Source organism: Chamaea fasciata, unplaced genomic scaffold (genome assembly GCF_029207755.1).
Source record: "Chamaea fasciata isolate MVZ Bird 193981 ecotype frontalis unplaced genomic scaffold, bChaFas1.0.hap1 SCAF_22, whole genome shotgun sequence".
NCBI classification, from domain to species: Eukaryota; Metazoa; Chordata; class Aves; order Passeriformes; family Sylviidae; genus Chamaea; species Chamaea fasciata.
The window spans coordinates 3,763,207-3,785,492 of NW_027094107.1; the positions used below are offsets into that span (position 1 = coordinate 3,763,207).

A 22,286-nucleotide genomic window follows, 5' to 3' on the forward strand; every position below is an offset into this window, starting at 1 on the left:
TTCTCTCCAAATATTTACACAGCATAAATACCCATGTAGGGAAGGGGAAACTTTGCTTTGGCTCCCGCCTGAGCACACAGAGGGTGGTCCCAGCTCCTATAGTGACCCTGATGGGGCTGGACTGGTGGTCAGACCACATCACCTATCAGGTAGACTTCCACTTCAGTGTCTCCAGCCCCATAGGCTGGGGGAGAAGCAGTGGCTCCAGGGACACTGGGGACAGACAGTTAAAGCGAGGCAAGCAGGGGGGGCTCCATACATATGGGGCAGGGACCTGTTCCCCTACCCAACCCCTGTTCCCTGGGGGCAGCACCCACCCAGCACGTGAGCTGGGCTGCTGCCCTGCTGTCAGCCTAGGGCAGGTTGCTGAGCTCCTTAATGGCCTGAAGGATCCTCTTCATATGGCCCACTTTGGTGATCCCCAGGTCCTACAGGAAAGAGAAAAAGGAGGTGATGTATTTGCAGGGGGCATCTCTTGGCTCTTGCTAGTAGACAAACCACAGGGTGGAGGATGAGGCACAGCCCAGCTCCCCATGCTCTCCCTTGCTGGAGCATAGTGCTTGCTTAAAGCTCTCTGTTCTCTTGAAAGCATATCCCCTTGCCTGAATGCAGGTGAGGGTAGGGTGCTGTTGATACTGCTTTGGATAGGTGTATGGAGCCTTGCAAAGCTGGAGGACCAAGGCTACCCCCCTCCCCTGCTTCCTCACCCCTGTGCACAAGCTCAACTCTGTGAACCCAGATGTAAGGCCAACTTGCCACCAAGAGGGATAGGGAGAGGAGGGATGGAGGACACCATGCTCCCCAGGGCTGGGGGTCCCTCAGGAGGCACAAGGGGGTTGTACCTTAAGGTCTCTCCTCTCCAGCAGAATCAACTCTGAGCCCTGGATGTCATGCCGGACAAAAATGTCTCTGTATTCCCCTAAACCGAGCGCTTCCAGCCAAGCTGCCACCTCCTCGGAGCCCCACTTGTCTGCTAGCAGGGAGGAAAACCACAGTGGTGGACTGCTGGGGCCTGTGGAGGCAGTGGGACGCAGCAGGGCAGGCAGCAGTGACTGCAGCCTGTGGTCAGCAGCCAGCATACCCCCTCCCACTCCTGGCTCCAGCAGGGCCAGAGGCCACAGCCTGCTCAGGCTGCAGAGGTCTCTCCTCTCCTTGGCTTACTTATGAACCAACTGAGCTGCTCCCGCTCAACCAAACTCCCAGCCATGGACAAGGAAAGGTCTGAGTTGTACCAGAGCCCCCTTCTCCCCCTAGCCAAGTAGTTATGGGGTTGGGTGCTCTGCGTGTCTCATATCAGAAAAAGCTGTAAGGGGCTGTTGGTGACAAAGGTGACACGCCCAGGCAGCCAGATGATGCCCTGTTCCCCCTTCCTGAGGATTTTTCCCCAGCATGCCCAGGACAGGAGATGGAGGGACAGGTCAGCACAGAGGGGGTCCTTTCTAGGATGGACTGCACCACCTGTCTCTCCCTGGCACACTTCTCACTTTACCTGGGAGTGCACTGTTGGCCTTCTGCTTCTGCAGCTTGTCCTTCTCCTTCCTGGGCTTGGGAATGTTGAGGCGAAGCTTAAAGCTGCCCTTGTTGGCACTGCTGGCACCTTCCTGTGATAAGCCAGGCTTGGTAGGATGCTACAGCTCCCTGAGACCAGACAGTGGTCTGTTCTAGACCCCAGTCCCTGTGCACCCACCTCCTCAGCAGGGTGAGCAATAGGGCCCAGCCAGTGGATGTCCAGCAGCCGCTGCAACTCCTGGCCCAGCACACTCAGGGGGCCGTGAAGCGCCTCCTCCTCCTGCGGCGAGTCCAGCTGTGGGGGACAGGGACCATACCCAACCCTGCTGCTACCCCCAGAGGTACCAGCCTTGGGGAGCTTTGGGCGCTCTCCAGTCCCTCACTCACCGTCTTCCCTTCCAGGAATGCCCTGGTCTCAGCCCACAGCTCCTTGATGCTCAGCACCACCTCCACAGCCATATTCCTGCTGAGAAACTGGGGGACAGAGGGATAACCCCTTGAGCAGCAGGGGCCCATGGGGCCTGGGTAAAGGCTGCCTTACACTCCTTGCTCACCTCTGAGGTGCCAGCAGCTTTGTGGGAGAGGGCTTCACTCAGTGCCAGGGAGCTGGCATTGACTACATGTGCCAGCTCCTGCTCCACGGCTTTGTGAGCCTTGGCTGCCTCATGGATCCTGTGGGTGACAGGGGCTGGAGCTGCCAGGGCTCCCCTGGGCTGGGCATTGGCCTGGATGCCTTTGCATGGCCACAGCACAGTTCCTCCTTCCCTGTGCCCACCATATTCCCCTTCCCGCAGTCTGACCTGGCAATGAGGGTCTCAGCGACCCGTGAGACCTGCTGCAAGATGCTGTTCTCCTCCTCAGTCAGGTACTCCATGGACTGCTGGGAGCTGAGACGTGGCCGTGTGGCTGCTCGGTAGCTCTCCCCTTTCTGTTTGTCCTCCCAAGACTTGAGGGTGCTTTCAAATGCCTGCAGGGGACAGACATGGCCCCTCTGAGATAGTCATACCTCCCCATGTCCCAGCATGGTCTTGCTGAGCACCCCAATCTCACCCGGTCCCTTGTCAGCATCTGGGCTCTGTTCTTGTGCTGGATTTTGATGATGCCAGGTGGCTGGATCCAGGCCTCTCCATCCACCTGCACAGGGACGCCCTCGTCCCCCCGGATGGTGATCTTCACCATGCGGCACTGTGGGGCAGACAGTCCAGGAGTGGCATCAAGAGCTGCCAAGCTGAGCAGAGCCACACTGCCTCAGGCTCCACTGCAGCCCCAAAAGTTTTCTGGCACCACTTGGGGTCCTATAGGGTGCTTTCCCACTACCTGTGCAATGCGATGGTGCTGGAGGTTGATGACCCGTGATACAGCCATCTGGATGCTGCCAAAGACTGCCACCACCTCCAGCTTCTTGTCATCAAAGGATGGAGCCCCAAAATTCTGTAGAGGACCACTGCACGTGAGACTTCCAAAATGGGCTCATGCTGGGACCCAGCTTTTCCCCCATGTGTGTCCAAGGCAAGGACACCCCAGCCCTAGGGTTTCTTAGGACTGGGGAAAGGACATTATGCCACCCAACTCATCTCATGGTACTGGCACTTACATTGTCTTCCTTGGTACCTCCCCAGAAGTTGATGCCCCCAGCATAGCTGGGGATGTTGAGGACAGCAATGCCCTGCAGGCTGGGCAGCGAGATAGGCACCCCGTCACACTGCAAGAGAGGGCTAAGCCTGGGGGGCCGCTCTAATGCTGCTCCTCCCACCCTGTCCCTGTTTTCCCAGCCCTGTACCTCCAGCTGTACCCGCTGCTCCAGGTTCTTGTAGGTGCGCTGCAGAAGCTCCTTCGTGCCTAGCACCCCATACCACATCATGTTCTTGGTGCGGCTGCTGTGAGGCAAAGTGAAACAGATGAGGGGCTGTGGGCTCCCCACAGTGCCCTGGGAAGGCTCCACACCCTTCCCAGGGCACCGTGCTGAATGGTCCTGGACTCTTGGCCCTACCTCAGTTTCCTCAATTCCTGCTACCTCCCAGGATAGCCAAGGTGCAGCATGTTGCACCCAGATATTGACCCTTCCATGCCAGCATGGCAATGTCCCTCTCTCCAGGTGCAGAGCAAGTAAATCCCACCAAGCCCTCATGTCTTCACCCTTTCTGGGGTGTTTGCAGCCTGTCACCAAGGTGTGCTCATCCCAGTAACAGATGCAGGTACAAAATCTGCTGCAGGAGGGATCCCCAGCACAGTAGCACCGAGTCACCCCTATGGCTCCCAGCATCTTGATGGTCCCTCCTGGTGCAGGCACTGAAGAGCCAGGGGTACATGTTTTTCATTAGGGAAATCTGGGGGTTACAGCCAACCTGCACTTCTTGGGGTGCTCATCACGTTTGTTGTTGAACTCCAGGGAGATCTTTGCATCCAGGCCAATGCCAAAGTAGTTATTCATGACGCATTTCTCCGAGAAGTGGCTGAAAGCAGCAAACAGGGAACAGCAAACAGGTTGACCAGCAGCTGCATACTGGTGACTCTGGGTTGGCACCAGAGGATGCGGTGTAACACCCACTGGAGCAGCGCAGCTGGCACTGGGAAATCTGACCAAAACTAGCAGGGATGGCTGCGTTTCCATCAGTCACCAGAGTGGGACACCCATGGCACAGCCGGGACCTGCCTGCAGGCAGGAGCACCAAGCTCCAAGCGTCAGCCAGAGATCCCACGCCATGCACAGGCAGGCTCCCCCAGCATGGGCACTGCTTGGCCAGGGAGGGTCTGGTACCAGGGATGCCATACTGCTCCTCAAAGGGGAGGAGCAGTATGGCATGGTACCAGCTCTGCTCCTGCTCTGTGATGGGCAGCAAGAGTGGGCCAGGGTCCCCGAGGCATGCAGAACACCTGACTCACAGGGTGCTGGGGTCTTCAGGGAACTGCAAGCTGCCAAAGGTGTCTGGCCGGTCCAGGATGATGGAGGAAGATGCAGAGGTCACCGTCACCTGCCGGGAGCCTGGCCAGGGTGGACAGGGAGTTAGCTGCCACATGGGTTCTCACCCTGAGCTCATCCCACAGCTCACCCCCATGCCCCCACAAAATGCCATGTGCCCTGCTGGCATCTTACTGAGCTTCTCCTCCTCCTTGTTGAGTTCCTCCGACCTGTCCTTGCTGGGGCCCACACTGCCCTGGTAGGCTTGGGTCTGCTTGTTCTGCTCATCCACAGCTGGAGCCAAAGAGGAGTATGACAGGGAGTCTGTGCAGCCCTGTGGCCCCTCCTCATGTCAGCCCAGTGGGCTAGTACCAGGAAGGGCCTAGGGTGGGGCCACTGCTGCCATCCCAAGAATCCCAGGGAAGAACAAAGGCACGGGTCCCGCACCAACCCACTGTGGCTTCACAGCCCCTGCTAGGTTGCTGCAGCATGTGAGAAGCTGCCAGCGCCCACCACTCCCTCACCTTTCTCTGTTTGCTCAATGATTTGCCTCAGGGCTTTCTTCAGGCTGTTTGCCCGCAGCATGAGTTGCTCCTTGGATTTGAAGATGTGAGGCATGGGGTTCGGGTTGAAGCTGCTAGCTTTCTCCTGGTCCTTGACATCAGCATGGGTGGCCTGTGCCATTTCTTCAGGGACCATGATGGCCTGAGCCTCCTCATTCAGCTCCCGCACCAGCAAGTCCAGCTTTTCATTCAGCATGGCGCACTGTGGGACACCTACACCACTCAGCACCTGGCACAAGCTGCTGACCCCACCAGTGCTGGGTGCTTCCCTGGGCACTGTGAGTGCCTGGACACTCCCCAAGCACCTGGACTCCCCATGCCTGGGCACCCCAATATACGGACAATATATACACAACAAGGGGCAGTGCCACCAGCTTGACCCAGCCCTCCAGCTCCCCTGAAACACACCTTCCGTGCCATCAGCTCAGCCTCCTGCTTGTTCTCCGTTGCCCTCTTGTAAGCCCGCCCCACTTCAGTAACAAAGTCATTGACAGTGCCACAGAGGAACCTGCCAAGAAAAGTGGCTGGAGGTCAAGAGGGGCACAGCATGGCCAGCTAGGCACAGATGCCAGTCAGGGAGGCAGCTGAGATAACACCCGCTGCTCCAGAGGGCAGCGCCAGGATTATCTGCCAGGCACCAGCACAGTTGGCAGCTGCTGGAGGCTAGTTAGGACAGCCTGGCGGAGGGGGGTGCAGTGGTCCTGGGGACATGCCCCAACCCAGCAAAGGGGCTCTGGCACCCCCATCAACAGCCTCCTCCTTACTTTGCAGAGGAGATCACCACTGAGTGTTTGTCTGACTCCAGGATCTTGGCCAGGTGGAAGGCAACAGAGTCGGCATAATGGGAGATCTGGACCTGGGGAGCACAGGTGGAGACAGCTGGAGCCTTGCCACCCTGGCATGTGCCTCGCTCAGGGATGGATCTTTACCCAGACAGCCTTGAACTTGGGATGTTCTAAGGATGAACTTGGGATGAACTAAGGATCAACCCTTATTCAGCCCACTCCCCACCACTGAGGGTAGCCATGCCCATGCTGCTGGGCAGATGGGAGGTCAGTCCCATCAGGAGGGAAACTGAGGCAAGGGGCTGAAGGGGAGCACACAGAAGAGTCCAAAGCAGCTGGCTGGTGGCAGGCTAGCTCTACCTCGCCTTCTGCCTGCTCCCAACTGCACATACCAGGCTGAGACCTGCCAGGGGCATTTCATTGCATGCAGCTGACTGCAAGCCCCCCCATAGACCCAATCCCCAGGGACCCCCAGCACGACCTCTTCCTGTGCCATCCCTCCCTGTGTGTCCCTGAACTGGGTTGAACAGGAACCCGCCCTCCAGTCTGTCCTCCACATCTCACGCCCTCAACTGCCAACAGTTCCCACCTGGATGTTGGAGTCCCCATTCTCCTCCTCCTTCAGGGCTGAGGGGGACTGCTTGGGGGCCTCATAGGTCAGCACGCTCCACCTGCCAAGCAGAGACCATGGCTGCTTGCCATCTCCTGGCCCCCTAGCATGGGGACAGGCAAGGAACTGGGACAGGCTGCCCAAGAGATGCCAAGGTAGAGGGGATAGAGAGGCATATATCCTGTGCCCTGCTCACCGGTCCAGCATCTTAGTGGTTGCCCTTTCCAGCTTCTCCAGGATCTGCAGCAGCTGAGTGTCATCATCACATAGGCTGCCCCAGCCCAGGACCCGTGCCAGGTCATTACCAGTCCCCAGCGGCAGGACACCCAGCTGACACTGCAGGAGAGAGACAAGAGTGGGGGGCTCAGAGCAGCCCCCAAGAGCACCTGTGACACTCCCAACCCTGCTGTGCCCATTGTTTGGCAGCACCTGGGGCACACAGAGTGTACTAGCACTGGGGATGGTGCCAGCCTGCGCTAACAATGCCAGGCACTCCCACTCACCTGCTTGTGGAGGCCAAGGGCATCAATCTCAGAGAGCACCCAACCCACACTGCCATCCCCACCACACACCAGGATTCTGAAGGTGGAGAACTTCTGGAAGAGGCGCAGCCTGAGCGGGGGAGAGGAGAGAGGGACTGGGTGCTGTGCCAGGTGCCCACCAGGATCCCACCAAGGCAATTCCAGGGTGCTCAGGCTGGTGCTTACCCCAGGTGTGGGCCCCCATTCATGAGGTCAAAGACTTGGGCTGGGTTGAGGAACTGCTTGAACTTGCGCAGAAACTTGACACCCTGGTTGTCCCCACTCTTGGAGTTGACAAAGGCCAGGAGAGGGCTGGAGCAGGTCGAGGGGCAGGTGGCTTTCCAGAAACCTGCAGTAAGCCCAAACACGTGAGCCCCGGCTCTCACTCCCCACACACACTTCAGGAGAGCAGTGTGGACACTCCATCTGTGCGGAGCCCAACCCGTGGGGTGCTGAGGCAGGAGGAGCAGTGATGAGGATATCCAGGGGATGATGAAGGGCAGAGGGAAGAGGAAGAACTGTGCTTTTAAGGAAATGAGATAGGGAAAGAAATGTGCCCAAGGCAGAGCAGGATTGACAACTGGCCCAGAGCCTGCACCCGCCTCAGGCACATCTTGGCCATCCCAGCCCCCTGGCTGGTGTATGCAGGCTCCTTCCCTTGGCAGACCCAGCAATGCTGCAACAGGGACCACATCAGCCGTCCCTGCCGCTGGCACCAGACCTGCAGCCCATTGCCCTCAGAGCCCCGTGGACTGCAACCAGGAGCCCCTGCATCCCCCCCACAGAAGGAGCATGGGGGCAATATCACCACAGCCCACCCTCTCCTTGCCTGGCCACCACTCCGTCTCTACTCCCAGCCCAGCCAAGCAGAGCAGACCAGTAACACAAAGCACTGGGAGCTGCTGAGTCAGACTTGTGGGCTGCAGCAGCAAAGCTTGCTGCCAGCAGTACCCATATGCTACAGCAGGACAGCGTGGCAGGACAAGGGGGGATGGAGGCCTTGCTAAGCTGTTCCCAGTCAGGTGGGCAACAGTCACAGCCACAGATGGCTGGGCTGCTGGAGAGGGACAGGGCAGAGATGCTGCCAGGGATCAGCCACCAGCAGCCAAGGCTCTGGAGCTGAGGAGCAGCCGCGTGATGGTTACCCTGACAGCATCCCGATGAGTAACAAGAGGCAAATGAGCCACTGCCTGAGCTGAGTGGTGAAAAGCATTAAAGAATGAAGAAAGAAATATCCAGAGCAGAAGAACAGATTTTGCTCAGCTGAGGCCAGCTGGGCCCATCAGGAGAAGGAGATAGCCAGGGGGGTCCCCTCATGCCCCACATAGCTTTTCCCTGAAGTGTCCTGTGCCAGGGCAAAGCTGTGCTCTGCACTACCAAAAAAACAGCTGAGCTTCAGGCACTGAGAAATAACCCAAGCAAGAGCTTTATCCTGACATGAGAGATGCTGAACCACTGAGGTGCAACAGAGGACAGCCTACCTCAGGGGTGTAGAGCTGGCACCACTGATCCCAGCACAGAGGGACCATGTCCTGAGCCACTGCAAGAGGTGGCATGGCAGGGGCAGCTAAAGCCACATGCGGGCAAGATGTGCCACCCCAAAGCCCATAGAATACCACCAAGCCCTGAAGCAGAGTGCAAGGCAACAAGCAGTCTTCTACTAAGGGAGAGGCATTGTCTACTGAAGGTGGTGTTCCTGCTGACCCACAAAACAGGCACAGCCCCGCAAGTCAAAGCCCCCAGAGGACGTCAGAGAGCTCAGAGCCCTATTCCAAACAGCCTGTTACCCCCGCCAGACCAGCCCTGTGCCCTCCACCATTCACCATCAGAATCGATGCTGTTCAAGGCAGTTGGTGGGATGATGGACACTTTGTACTGGCCCAGGGGGCACCTCTTGCCAAGGAGCTCCTTGCAGGCACTGTGAACCTGGGAACACAGGAACACCTGTATAAGCAAAGCTGGGGGATGCAGTACCAAAGTCCCTAGCATCAGCTTTCCCAGAGATGCACACAAGAGCGGTAATGCTGTCTGTGCTGGGAGAGGGGTGGGGAGAGGGATGGGTACATCCTTACGATGGCCTTGCACCAAAGACACCGCCAGTCCTGCAGCCTCCGGACACTGCCACAGGTCCGGTCGCAGACAGCGCAGCGTGCGCTGACAGGCAGGTTCCCCTCCAGCCACTGATGGGGCATGGCCACCTGCAGAGAAGGGCAGCTACCAATGGCATTCTGCACGCTTGAGGGAAAGGTCATAGGCCACCTCTTTCCCCAAGCCCCATGGAGGTAGTGCCATGCAGCAGGGCAAAGCAGGTCTGGGACCCCTCCCATGTCCTCTCATCCCTGCATGTCTGGCCCCTTGAAACCATTAGCATGTAAGGCAGGGCAGATATGTCCCCAGAAAATTTGTGGAGATGGCCCCACCTGGACAGGAGAAAGGGATTCTGATACAGGGCGCCAGAGGAGGTGTCCCCAAGCCATGCCCCTGCAGAGTCAAGCCCAGAGGCCACACAGTGCAGGGGACAGCTACAGTTTCTTCCTGCTTCCTGATTTGGGTACAGCAAGGCCAGTACTGCTGAAGGATCTGTCCTGCCAGAATCCCTGACAGGGAGTCCCCTGCTTACCCCATCCTCATCCTCGATGATTTCAATGCCGATGGAGGCCAGAGTCGTCCACTTGCAGTTGTTTGTGGCTCTGACAGCACAGCGCTTGTGTGCCTTGAACTTGCAGACTGCATGGTGGGGAGCAGTGAGGAGCAGGGAAGGTCCCCACAGCATGCACATCCCTGGTCCCAAACCCCCCTCCATCTGTGCAGTGGGCATCACCCTGCACCACTCTTGGTCTGGCCCAGCCTTGAAAGGCTGCCCTGCCCACCTCCCAGCAGGATCCCAGCACTGACCTTCACAGGAGAGGCCATGGGAGGTGACCCCTGGAAGAGCTTCGCGGCACACGTTGCAGAAGGTGGGGCGGGCGTGGGAGCAGGCGTACCAGTTGTGCATGCCCGAGAAGTGCTCCATGTTAAACTGTGTGGCCTGGAGGCACAGCCCTGCCCCATCAGTGCCTGGGACCCTCAGCCAGCACTCTCTCCCTCCTGGCCCCCCAAGTCCTCCCAGCCCAATTCCTGTCTTCGTGGTGGGGCTATGCCAAGGGCAGCAGCTCTTGTCTGGCAGTCAAAGGCACAGAGAGGCAAACACACTCTACATGGAAATATGGATCCACACAGCACCCTGCCCACATCACCTCATGGATCTCCCATTTCTGGACAGATTTCAGGGCAGTGATCCAGTCCTCCATCTCCTTCCGGTTCTCCGCACATAAGATGAGTTTCCGGAACGGTGTGATCACCTGCAATAGCCACCATCCCCATGTTCTCTTGCAAGGCCACCGCCAGGCCAGCCAGAATCCAGCACAGACCCCAGCAATCTCTGGCACACCAGTGCCACCTCCAGCAGCAGGAGGCCATGCTATGGAGTGCCCCATGGCTCTGGGGGTAGGAGGGAGGTCTGTAGTGCCTCCCCACAAGGTGCCAAGGCCTCCACAAAGTGCAGGCCCCACAACCTCCCTCACCGTGAAACTGTTGTTGATGTTCTTGGTGCTGGTCTCGGCCACACTGGCATCAGATAAGTCCACCTCATCAAAGATCAGGGACTGCGAGGGAGGAATCAGAGTCCCAGTCCACCAGGCAGGGATCTCTGTCCCCTCTGGGCTGGCAGGCTCAGGTCCCCCCTAACTGCGCATGCTGGCAGCATCCCCCCAGCCTACCTTGGCATCCTTAGCGTAATAGAGTGTCCTGCCTCGCAGCTTGAAGTATCGTCTCTTCCACCTCTGGAAGGAGCTCGTCTGCTTCAGCAACAGCCCCTCCTTTATGCTCTTCTGCAGAGACCACAGTGTCCTGAGCTCCCACAGCCCCCCAGGACCACCAAAGCCACCATTTTCCCCTGTGACATCAGTCCCTGGGTCCCCAGGAGCACAGATTGGACATTCTGGGGCTCACTCTCTGCTGCATGTAGCAGGGCAAATTATGTTCCCTGCCCACCATCGCCTGGGCACTCCCTGTGATCTGGAAGGATGCTGCTGGGCATGGCAGGCCTGGAAGATGCAGGTCTCCAGCAGTGCAGAGCCTCCACTGTTGTTGTTTCCACTCCATCCCCAGGGCAGTGCCTGCAGATCCTCACCCTGCTGCAGCTCCCTAGAAGCCAAGGGCAGAACTGGAGCCAGGAGAGCTTCCTTTAAGAGGACACCAGTGCCCCAGAGATACCAGGACTGCATCTTGGAAGTGACATTATGTGGGCACTGAGGCCCCAGCCAGTTTGGAAAGCAGACAGCTGGGGTGCAGCCAGCTCTGCCTTGCTCTCACAGCCCTTGGAGGGGACAACCTGGGGCTGAGGGCAACCCACAGCAGGCCGAGCATCCCCTGCAGCACAGTGCATCACTGCAACCTGGCTGCCTGTCCTTTGCCCTCCCCGAAACACAGCACCTGCCAATATTTACCCTTCTTGGAGTGATGTTTACAAGACTCAATTAATTAGTGTTTGCAACATGGCTATGAGCCTGAGCAGGGCAGCAGAGATGCTCTGGCACTGCCTCATCTTTGATTGTATCTTCTTTAAACACCACCGGCAGCTCTGTTCGACTGCTTCTCTGCAATTAGCTGCCACAGTAGTTGTACCAAATCCAGGCACATGATTACAAGCCACATTTAATGGCAAATTAGCACTGGGCACGAGGGCACAGCAAGGGAACCATGGCCCTGGGGCTCTGCACTCCTGTGCCAACGCATGTGCTGCAAGAGGTGGCACCCAGGCACCCACCAGCCTGCAAACACACCAACCCCCAGGTCTCAGCCTTAATCTACTGCCCCATGGGTCTGAATCAGATGGCCAAAGCACCAGGAATAGCAGGAGCCTTCAAAGTCACAAAGAAGCTAACACTCTGCCTGGGGTGCTCTCTGAGCCTCAACTTCCCAATTGCCTAACCCACTCAAACCTCCCTGGGGCACCCACCATGTTGTTCCCTGCTCTCTTCCAGCTTGGAGTTTGAAGAGGGATGTTTTAAGCCTTTATCACTCCCCAAGACTGGTGCAGAGTTTGGCTGTGGTCAATCACCATAATGCCTAGGAATATCACTGCAGGTTCAAAGACCCCAGTTGTCCCCAGTGCCAGCACCCCAGGACACACTGTGTCCTTTCCCTGGCCTCTCAGCTGTGAGAGCACAGAGGGGTCCTTCCAGTGGGGTCCAGCTGTGACCCTCAGATCCACACAGAAACCATGCACCCTAGCAGTCCTTGTCCCACACCAGGAGGGGACAAGCCAGGGTCCTGCCATGGCCAGGTGGGATCCAGTCCCAAACACCACATTCACCACACCTGGCTGCACTCAGGTGCAGGTGCCGTGTTTGCTGCAGTCATTGCTGTTGCTGCAAAGGACAGGCAGTGTGTGACAGTGAGGAGTGGTGTGAGGAGCTGTGATGGTGGGGGAGGTGGCGGCATGCACTGGCAGCAGGAGAAAAGGATGAAGGATGACAAGGAGATGGAAGAAGAGGTGGGTCCATGATGGCACCTCAGTGCTATCACAGCAGGGGCTGGAGCCAGCTGGGCATAGGCACTCTGCCTGGCTCCAGGGCCACATGGGTGGCAGGATACAGCAAGGACTGGCTGCCTGAGAGGATGGCATTCACTCCTGCAAAGGAGGGTCAGAACCGAAACACCCCCAGCAGCAGTTCCTGACAGCAGCAGAAAGTCATCACTCAGCCCCAAGATGTCACAGCCATAGCTATCCCAGGGACAATATGCAGCTGCCCTGAAAGGCAGAGTCCCCCACCATCACCACAACACCCATCAGAGTTTTACAACACTTCCAATACCATGGCTGGGGGGAGTGTGCCTCAGTTTTCCACCAGTGCAGACTAATCCCTAGCCATCCCAGCATGGGGACAGCAAAATTGATGCAGAGAAGCTCAGGGGGCACCTCTCCCCACGCCCATCCTTGGGGGCTTCTTTGGGCATCAAAGCCCAAGCCCTCTGCGTCGCCATGTGCAGCTTTTTGCTGCACAGCTCATGTCAACAGCTGCCCATCCAGGCTCCATCATCCCTGGTGTGTGATGCCATGTGGTACAGGTTCCATTGGTGCCAGCACAGGGCCACACAAACCCTCTCTGGGGAAAATAAGGCAGGTCCCCTTTTCAAAATAAGCCTAGGAGCCCAGCTGTCCCACGCTGCCTGGGCAGGCACACAAGTCTGGGGTGCCAGAGGACTGTTTTGGGATCTCACTGTGGTAAGCCACCCACCTGCCGCATTTTTTGACCATGGGTTGTGGCGTTGTGGAATTTAGGAGTTAAGATGGAGCCTAGATCCCAATAAACCTCTCTGGTGGAAAGGCCACTTGGGGAAACTCAGGCGAAGCAGTCAAGCTCATACATCCATACACACCACGTGGCTAGCACAACTGGGAGAGGCAGAAGGCCTTGACACCAGATCAATTCCAGCAGGTTTATTTCTAGGAGCCAAAGGGAGACACAGAGTCAAGAGGGCGAGACATCTGCTTGTCCCTGCTTAAGTATGGGGTTCAGCAGCCAATGACCTTGAGGTATGGGGGCAGAGCAAAGGACAGGTAAGGTCAGTATTCTATAGGGGAGACAGGGCTGGTCACTGGGTCCCACAACCAATGAAGACACTCCGAGGAGAGGAGAAACCAAGAGTCAGGGGCATTGCAAGGGGGAGGAACCGGGGCAAACCATGGAGCACCATTGGGAAGTCCCTCTCTCAGGCTGGGCAAGTAACTATGGTCTGTCCTGCCAAGGCCAGACCCTGGGTATTATGTTGAGGGGCTGTAGGGATTTCACAATGGGTCTCAGCCAGGAGCACCTGCTCCAGCTGAGCAGCTCCCAGGTGGCTCCATGGTTTTGGACCCCTGCTTTTGGAATGAACAACAGGAGGAGACCTGAGAGGCACCTAATGGCCAAGGCCAGCAGCAGGCCCAGCCACACCGTGGGAAGCCACACTGCAGCAGTATTGCTGGGTGAGCCCAGTTTTTCCTCTTTGCAAACAGGAAAGGAGTGGGGATGGCAAGGGCAGACAGGCCGTGCAGGGTGGCATCACCCCTGCTGTGCTGGCTCCCCGGAGCCCTGTCCAGGGCACCAGGGTCACCACAATAATATAGTAAGTGGCTGTTAGGTACCCTAGAGCTCGAAAGAGCTGGAGCTGAGCACCTGCAGCACAAAGACTGCCTCTTCTTCCTGGAGTGTTTTAGGGACACTTGCAGCCCCTGGCTTCTGGGCAGGGAGCTCTGCACCTGCACAGCTGTAACTGCACAGCTGAAAGCACAGTGTGCCACCCACACCCCAAAACAAACGCAAGCCCCTCCACTCATCCCAACTACAGCTTTTCTGTCTGGAGAGCCCCAGGCAGCACCACAGGGAGCCTCAGCAAAGCCAGTGTTGGTCCCATCTCAGCAATCGAGGCAGCACACCCAGAGCCAGGTACAACCTGCCCAGCAGTTAGCCAGAGGGCAGCTCCCTTACAGGACTCTGTCCCAGCACTCCACTGCCCCATCCCGAGGTCTCTCCCTGCTCTCTCCAGCCCAGGAGACTCAGCACCAGCACTTGAGGGGATCCCGGAGGCACAGGGCAGGAAGGCAAAGGCAAGAATGAAACCATACAGCATCTGCAGACACACTGCCACCTCACATGCAGTTGAAGTGGCAGTGGCAGCGGAGCCTCAGAGGGGACACAGGTAAAAACGGCCCTCGGAGGATGACCAGCCACCTGCAGTGCCAGGACTGGGCTGGTTCCCTGAGGCCATCATGCCACAGGCTGTGTGCTCAGCACAAGCAGGGGTCTTGAACCTCAGCCCAGGGGAGCTCAGCACCCTCCAGCAGGGATTCTTCCAGGTCAGGATACAACCCAAAATGCCAGCTCTTCCTTCAGCCCTAAAGCAGAGCCCCAGGATGCTGCTTTGTTCCATTACCCCACTCTCCCAGCTCTGCCACCACCATCCCTGGGAAGAGCCCATTGTGCAGGCAGGTCTGACTACAGCTGGGGCAGGAGGGTTTTCCTGCTGGGATCAGCTTGGACAGTGAAGGAGTGCCTGGAGAAGAGCCAGGAAGGTTGTTGCTCAGGAATGCCGTCACATATGGCTGGTGAGCACCACACTGTCTTCCCACACAGCTGGTCACACTGCACCACTCCTGAAAGGATATACTTGTCCCTGTGACCACACGATGCCCCACACGGTAGGAGAAGGGAAAGAGGATAACCTGACAACACACCAACCTGCATTGCACCAGTATCATTCCAGGCAGCCACCCTCCTGCTCCAAGCGCAGCAGCCCACTGGGCACAAGCCGGGGTCCAGTTGCATCAGAGCTCATCCCCCAGCTGAGCCAGCAGGCATCAGGACAGCAGAGGAAGGTTGGCAGACCTCAAACAGCCCAGCTGCAGGGCTTCCACCAGCTGCTAGGCACCCCATGGGCTGGAGTCAGTTGGAAACCTTATCAGGCTTCGTGACACAGCAGAGCTCTTCCGGGACTGGGCAGTCAGGGGGGCTCAGTGCCTGACGGGTGCTATGGCCCCACAGGCTCAGCTGCTTCCAGAGGATGGAGCTTTCTGCCATTGCAGAACCAACCACAATATGCCTTCCCCATGCTGGGTGGATGCTTAAAAGGAGATTCCAGCACCAGTCCTGACAAGCCATCACATCATGCCCACAAGGCAAGGGGAAAGGGGACAGAGAATTAACAGGAGAGGAATGAGGAATGGAGCCCCCAGAAGACACGCAACCCCCATAAAGCACATCATCCAGCAGCTGCTTCTTAAAAATGAGGTCATTTTCCCTGTCTACAGCCACATTAGGCCCCAAACATCCTGCTGGCAGGCATCCCATCAGCCCAACCTCTGCTAGTTCCACCCTGCTCCCTATGCCTCAATGCTGGTGGGCACAGCCCTCCCACTCTGCCCAGCAGGGGTGGGCAAGAGCTGATGGGCAAGAGCAACATTCACATAATGGAAAAAAGTGAGTGGGGAGAGGGCAGAGTGCTTGAGAAACCTCACAAACATCCAGCTAGTGACAGTGGGGCTATCTTCACACCCCAGGCACCAGCTTGGCGAGCCCTGATTAATGAGAGCAAGCCCAGCCTCCCTGGTCTCAGACAGTGTTTCCTTGTGTTGGGGTGCAATTTCCTATTTTCTCAACTCTATCCATTGGCGGACACCACTGAGAAGAGCCCAGTTCCCTCTTTGCTGCACCTTCCCTTTCTAAAACTAGGGACCCCTTGGTTACAGTCTCTCCTCCAGGCTGAACAGTCCCAGCTCTTCCAGGTTCTCTCTGTATGAGAGATGCTCTAGTGTCCCATCAGTGCCAAGTCTGGAGAATGCACTGCCCAGGAGCCATGGTCCACCCTCCTGCTGCAGAAGAAAGCATCAGGCCTGGCCTTCATCTTTCCAGGCCTGGCCCCAGCCAGGGGCCTTGCCTGACTGGGGCCAGGCCTGGAAAGCTTTACCTTGCTTTCTTAATCTTTTGGCCAGGATTTAGCACTCAGTGGGCAGCCTTACCCACAGCCTGGCTCTACAGCACTGCCTCACCAGGCTCCCTACAGCTGCCCAACATCTCAATATGCACAGGCACAGCTTGCCCCATTCCTGGGGCACCCTGAGCCTGCAGGATGCTCAACGCCTGCAGCAAGGACAAGAAGCCCTCAGTCCCCACAGTACCAGTAACCCCACTGACCTCCCTGAGCCCCGTGGGAGGATTCTGAGCCCCATGGAGGGTCCCTCAGCCCCACCAAGCAGCTATGATATATCTCAAGATCAGGAATTCAGGAACATGATCCCCCTTCCAAACAGCAGACAAGCCATGTGGCCCTTGCCCACCATGGCCATGCACATTGTGTCCATGCCATGGGCAACCCTGGATCCCTGACATGCACCCCACTGTGCCCCCCTTGATTGCTCCACCTCCCAGCTCTGCTGCAATCACCAAAGGACCTGTCACTCGCTGAACCAAACAGTGCTACTGGATCACTCTCTGTCTCCACTCAGCTGGTGGGAGAGCCAGTGCTGAGGCAGTGCTAGGAAATGAAAGCCCCAGCCACATGGGCAGGATGTGACCCACCACCCCCAGCAACTCAAATGTGTTGGTGCACCCCAGAACCAATGCCTCCTCTCTCCCCTTTGCCTCCTCTCCACACTCAGCCCTAAGGGGACCAGTGCTGGGAAGCATCCCCCTCCCACTTTGCCCTTGCACACCTAAAACCTGGTACAGGCAACTGACAGCCCCCATCTGCATTGGGGTGGGGGGGCGTGGACAACATCAGCAAGACCCCATCCATCCTGGAGCCTTTCAGTCCGGCGGGGACACCTGCATCTGGCAGCTGCTTTTGTCACTGAGCACAATGAGCTTGCCGCCTCCACACCCAATGCTGGCAAAAAGCACTCCACAGGGTGTCTGCAGTTCCAGCCTGGAGGTGTGGAGTGAGGGAATGTGATTGATACGGAGGCTTGAGGAAGGGATGTGGGGGCATGGGCATTCATGGGCAGAAGCACAGGGATTGGAGAGCAGCAATCAGAAGGATTCAGCAAACCTGAAATGATCCTCACCTACTTGTGTCCCAGGGGATGGACAACAACCTGGAGTGGTAGAAGCTGCCTCCTTCCATCACCAGAGACCAAGATCTCCCCAATCAGTGTGGATGGGCAGTGGGGTGGGGGACCTGACCTTTCCCAGCCCCTCAACATGGCAGGCTCCTATAGACCCTCTCCAGCACCTCACCCGCCACATATGACCCAAATTAGGACAGTGTGCCCTGACCCCCCCCACCGCCTGTTGTCTCAAGAGCTGCCACCCTGGCACTGAATTCTCCCTTATTGTGTTCTTTAGGTACCTGCCCCTGGGGTGCAGGCAATGATTCCCTACCCCAGCCCCTACCTGGGTGACAAGAATGTCAAGACAGAGGTGTTGCTCGGGAAGGTGTCTACCATGACACACTCTGTGGCTGGAGTGATAGGCAGCACACGTGCCATGTCAGGGCTATGAGCCCGACCTGGGTGGCAGTAGCATTCTCAATCAAAAATCTTAATCTCCATAGGGAAGGAAGGAGTCTATCCAACCAGAGGCCAGGCTGGCAAGTGTGGTCCTGCCCATCTGGGTCAGAGCAAAGGCATCCTCAGGAAAAACACTGAACCCCAACACTGGAAACACAGAGGTGGCGGGGGAGGCATACACAGCTCACTCTCAGGCCCCTCCAGCTCCAGCCCTGCCAGCTCTCATTCTCTCCCCCAGCTCCATGGGCTGTTAACCCAGACATGTCATTTCTACCTGAACATCCATCACACCACCTGCCTCCCCTGGCACGCTGCACAGCATCATCTCCTGCATGGCTCATTGCTGATGCCAGGCAGGATGTGGGCAGCAGCCACAGCAGGCAGGGAGACAGCCTTTCCCCACGTGCAGCCTGTTAGCAGCGAGGCCAGAATCTGCTGGTGGTATGGGGGGCTTTGGCAATTGGGCTGGGGCTCAGAGCATGGTCATGTTCCTGTGCTGCTGCTGTAGGACATGGGCATAGCTCAGCCATCTGCCCCTTCCCCTCGGACTTCCTGGCATTGATGGGTCACTGTGATGTCCCTGTGCCCCACAGCATGGCAAGTGCTGCAAGGCAAACTTCAGTGGCTACTGCTGCCCTTCTGGAAGGGTGCTGAGGGCTCACACACAGAATTAATCATCCCATGACCTGGCCCACTGGCCTGGCTTCCCACCATGCTTCACCCCCAACACCCTGCATCCAGCATAGCCCTCTACACCCACCTGGCAGCCAACTTGGAGAGGGCAGAACTGCTGCCAGCCTGCTTCAAAGAAGGGGAAATTGAGGCATGTTCCTTGAGCAGCCAGAGGGACTCAGTAAGAACCCCCTCAATACCCCATGCCCCAGAAATCTCTTCTGCCAAGTGGGAAAACCCCACAGTGCTAGGCTAGAAGCATGCAATTTCCATGCCTCCGGGCAGGCATCCTCATGCCAGAGCACCAGGCTTGGCACAACAGCCAAGCAAGGCCAGCAGGAGGGGAGTCTGCTCCAGCCCCAAGCATCCCCACAGCCACCACCAGACCCAGTACACTGCCTCATACCCCTTCCTTCATGCCCTCAGCACCCAACACCAGAGTCTGGTGATACCCTCCTGCTCCACAACTGCATTCCTATGCTGTGTTTTCAGAGCTCTCCCCTCTCCCTGGAGCAGCACAGCCACCAAATCCCCACTGAGGGGTGGCTGGCACCAGAAGCGGGCTGCAGAGGAATTTCTAGCAGCCCCCGTGTGCTGCCCAATGCTGCAGGCACTGCCTTGACTCACTCTACCACCTTCCCGCAGCTGAAAGGTAGATGCAAAGGGACCACTCATCCAGCATGTCATCCAGAGTATCCTCCTGGCACTGTCTGCCTCTTCCCTCCCCTAAATGTCCCCCCCAAACCTCCTTCTCTCCCCACGTCATACCTAGCCATTTGGCCCAGGTTATTTCTCCCTGTACTGCATTTCACTGTCCTGACCTGGGACATCTGACCATGCACTCCTGTTTGGCTAAAGGTACCACACCCCATATTTTGTAAGTACTATCAAAATAGCTTTTTCTGAGCAAACTGATACACACACACTCCAGCTACTCTCATGCCAGTCACATCTGAACCTCAAAGGTGTTCCCATCTGTCCAGCAAACCACTACTGGGGAGTGGATCTGTGGGAATGGGGCCTGCAGGGGAGCTGGCACAGCCAAATTAATCTGGGGCACTAGGAAAGATGCAGGTTCCACTTTGCCACCCAACAAGTCCTGCACATGCAGTGCCTGCAGCAGCGTGTGGGATCCCAGGAGCCTACAGAACTGGCATGACCCTAAATCTCAGCTCCAGAGCATCCATGCGGCAGAGCCTCCCAAAAAGAGTCCCCTTCTTCCAGGGACAGGTAAGAGGAACCCAGGGGATACAAATGCAGCATGAAGGCAAGGTACTGGGTATGGGAGGCCATACCTTGCCTTACTGGGTAAGGCAAGGCCCTGTTCCTGGATAGTGGGATAAAATCCATGCTTTACAGCCCCATGGGACCAATGCTGGCACTACCACTGTGGGGTGTGCATGTTTCTATGTGCCCTCCCACAGGGCACAGGGGGCCAGAACCCTCCCAGCTCTGGCTGGGTCAAGTCTGCCAGCAGCAAGAACCTGGCACTGATTTCTACCCTAGAGAAGGTAAATTCCCCTGCCCCATTATCAGCAGTGACCCCACACCCAGCCAGCCCTTCACCCACGGCATCCCCCAACCCTGACCTTGCTTCTCATCTGCCCCGAGGTGGAAACCTTCCGGATGAGCTTGTGAGAACTGTCCTCCTGCTCGCCCTCGCTGTCAGACGACTCCTCACCACCCACCTCGGGTGAGATGGGAGCCAGCTTGTCTGAGTCCAGGGACAATACTGATTCCCGGGTCTTCCTCGAGAACAAGTCCCCAGGCACCAGCTTCTCAGCCATCTTCCAACCTGGCTTGGCTCAGAGCTCTGCAGCCTCCTATGACAGCCCTGGAAAGACAAGGACACATAGGAATGGAGGAAGAGCCATGAAGAGGCATACATGGCCCCTCATCCTGTAGGACTCCACCAGCTGGGAGGTGCAATCCTAGAAATCAAGGGAGATGGCGCTTCCTCGCCAGGAATGACACTCAGGGTGGCACCCTTGCAGGCAAAGTTTTCCTTACGTGCCTTTTTTCAGTGTCGCAACTATTCCTCAGCCTACCTGGCATCCCAACGTTGTCCCTGGCTTGGCCGCAGGAGACTGTGGCTGCCCCATGCTCGGGCATTGGTACATTGGTGCATAGAGGGGTGGAACCCCTTCCCGCAACCTGTGCTATTTGCCCTTGTTGCACACCCCCGAGATGCTGGGCTGTCCTGTGTGGCCGGGAACAGCGCAGGGATCCCCATGAAAAGCAGCAGCTGGACGCCGCCATCCGTCTGGCTTCGACAACTGGGAAGGGATGGGTGAACCTCCCGCGCCCATGGGTCGCCAGCCCCGAGCAGGTGACTGCGGGTGGGCTGGGATGGAGGGGCGACCGCGGGATTCTCGCATACCGGGGAAGCCATCACCCCATGGCATCTCTGCCGGCACCGAGGGCTGAGGAGGGACTTGGGGGGCACGTACCTCGACGACCGAGCCTGGACGGCAGCAGGGCTGCCGTGCCCGGGCCGGGGGTGGCGGGGGGCACCCCACGGCACCGTGCCGAGCCCCACGCACCTACCGCGGGCCGGCTCCGCCGCGCCCTCCCCCTTCCCCGCGGCTGCCGGCAACCGCGGTGCCGTCTCTCGGCGCAGCAACCAGCTTTGCGGGGAGAGGAGACGGGGGGAGTGAAGGCAGCGCTGCTGACCTCCCCCAGCTCCCTGGGTGCATTGCCTCCTCCAGCCCCAGGGTTGCCGGGTGTCGGATCCCCACCGAGCATCCCGCAGCACGCCCAGGCGGGGGAAGGCGGAGCGCCCCCCGCCCCGCACACACCTTGCACGACCCGAGCCGCCGCCGCCGCTGGTGCAAGGTCGCTCTTTCTCCGGCCCCGGCCCGCCGTCCGCAGCGCCCCCCGGCCCCGCCGGGACGCGCCTCCGCAAGCGGCCCCGGCCCTGCCCCTGCCGCAAGCCCCGGCCTGCTCGGCGCGGCGGGCGCTGCTGCGCGGCGCGGGCGGCCCACGCACGGCCCCGAGCATGCGGGCACGGCGGGCACCCGCGCGCCGCCGCGCGCATCCGTGTGCGGCACCCGCGCGGGCACGGGAGAGCACGTGCATACACGTGTGCACCGCCCGCCCCCGCGGACACGGCGGGCACACCCGGCGTGCGTGTGCTCACGCATCACCACTCAGCACATACATATGCACGCTCCCGCACGCACCCAGACACGCACAGCCCAGGCGTGGGCACGCACACACACACCGCCGCCATGCACATACGTGTGCACACACACATGCACGGGCAGGCACGGCTCTGGCATGGGTGTGCCTGTGCACTCCCACCGTGCACAAAGGGATGCTCCCCTCACATGGGCACATGCATGGGCATGGGAGAGCACATGGACCACTGCAGTGCACCTGTGTGCACACCACCCACGTGGGCAGGGCCAGCACATGTATAGGCATCACAGCCACACATGTGTGTACACCATCCACATAGGCATATACAGAAGCAGGCACATGCAGTGTTTCCATGCCCATATCTGTGGCCACAGACCACATGCACAAGTCTGCACACCCCAGGCATGGGAAAGCACATGCACCACATGCATGCACATAGATGCGTGTGGGCATGGGTGAGCACATGCACTGCCACTGTGCACATATTTGTGCATTCCCCGCATGGACAAGAGTGGGCACATGGCTGGCACGTGTGAGCATTCACACCGTGGCCAAAT

At 58.3% G+C, this 22,286-nt stretch overlaps 1 protein-coding gene across 4 annotated transcripts; it reads right to left on the minus strand.

Moving 5' to 3' along the window:
- Positions 1-3: 3 nt before the first annotated feature.
- Positions 4-21,438, minus strand: LOC136300286 (diacylglycerol kinase delta-like). Of its 4 annotated transcripts, none has more exons than XM_066202581.1 (30): positions 21,387-21,438; positions 20,178-20,422; positions 10,646-10,756; positions 10,451-10,531; positions 10,124-10,228; positions 9,783-9,915; positions 9,508-9,614; positions 8,960-9,085; positions 8,711-8,813; positions 7,074-7,236; positions 6,870-6,978; positions 6,563-6,702; positions 6,346-6,427; positions 5,736-5,827; positions 5,380-5,479; positions 4,933-5,173; positions 4,604-4,702; positions 4,393-4,492; positions 3,855-3,962; positions 3,290-3,383; positions 3,104-3,211; positions 2,827-2,940; positions 2,560-2,694; positions 2,310-2,476; positions 2,064-2,181; positions 1,897-1,983; positions 1,688-1,804; positions 1,490-1,601; positions 843-1,012; positions 4-428 (listed from the first exon to the last, which is right to left on the minus strand). In XM_066202581.1, the coding sequence occupies exons 2-30, from the start codon at positions 20,373-20,375 to the stop codon at positions 354-356; spliced, it is 3,495 nt and encodes a 1,164-aa protein (XP_066058678.1). In that variant the 5' UTR covers positions 20,376-20,422; positions 21,387-21,438; the 3' UTR covers positions 4-353. The 4 variants fall into 4 exon arrangements, with proteins under 4 accessions (XP_066058678.1, XP_066058677.1, XP_066058680.1 ...); XM_066202580.1 differs by having other exon boundaries at positions 3,290-3,386; XM_066202583.1 differs by having other exon boundaries at positions 5-428; positions 843-970; positions 3,290-3,386.
- Positions 21,439-22,286: the final 848 nt, after the last annotated feature.

What these genes read in the sequence shown, in the direction of transcription:
- LOC136300286 (XM_066202580.1), bottom strand. Translation starts at nt 20,375, where the DNA reads ATGGCTGAGAAGCTGGTGCCTGGGGACTTGTTCTCGAGGAAGACCCGG. An exon ending in ACATCAACAACAGTTTCACG is followed by an intron (nt 10,229 to 10,450) that starts GTGAGGGAGGTT and finishes TGGCTATTGCAG; the next exon opens with GTGATCACACCGTTCCGGAA. An exon ending in CAAGGAGGAGGAGAAGCTCA is followed by an intron (nt 4,493 to 4,603) that starts GTAAGATGCCAG and finishes CACCCTGGCCAG; the next exon opens with GCTCCCGGCAGGTGACGGTG.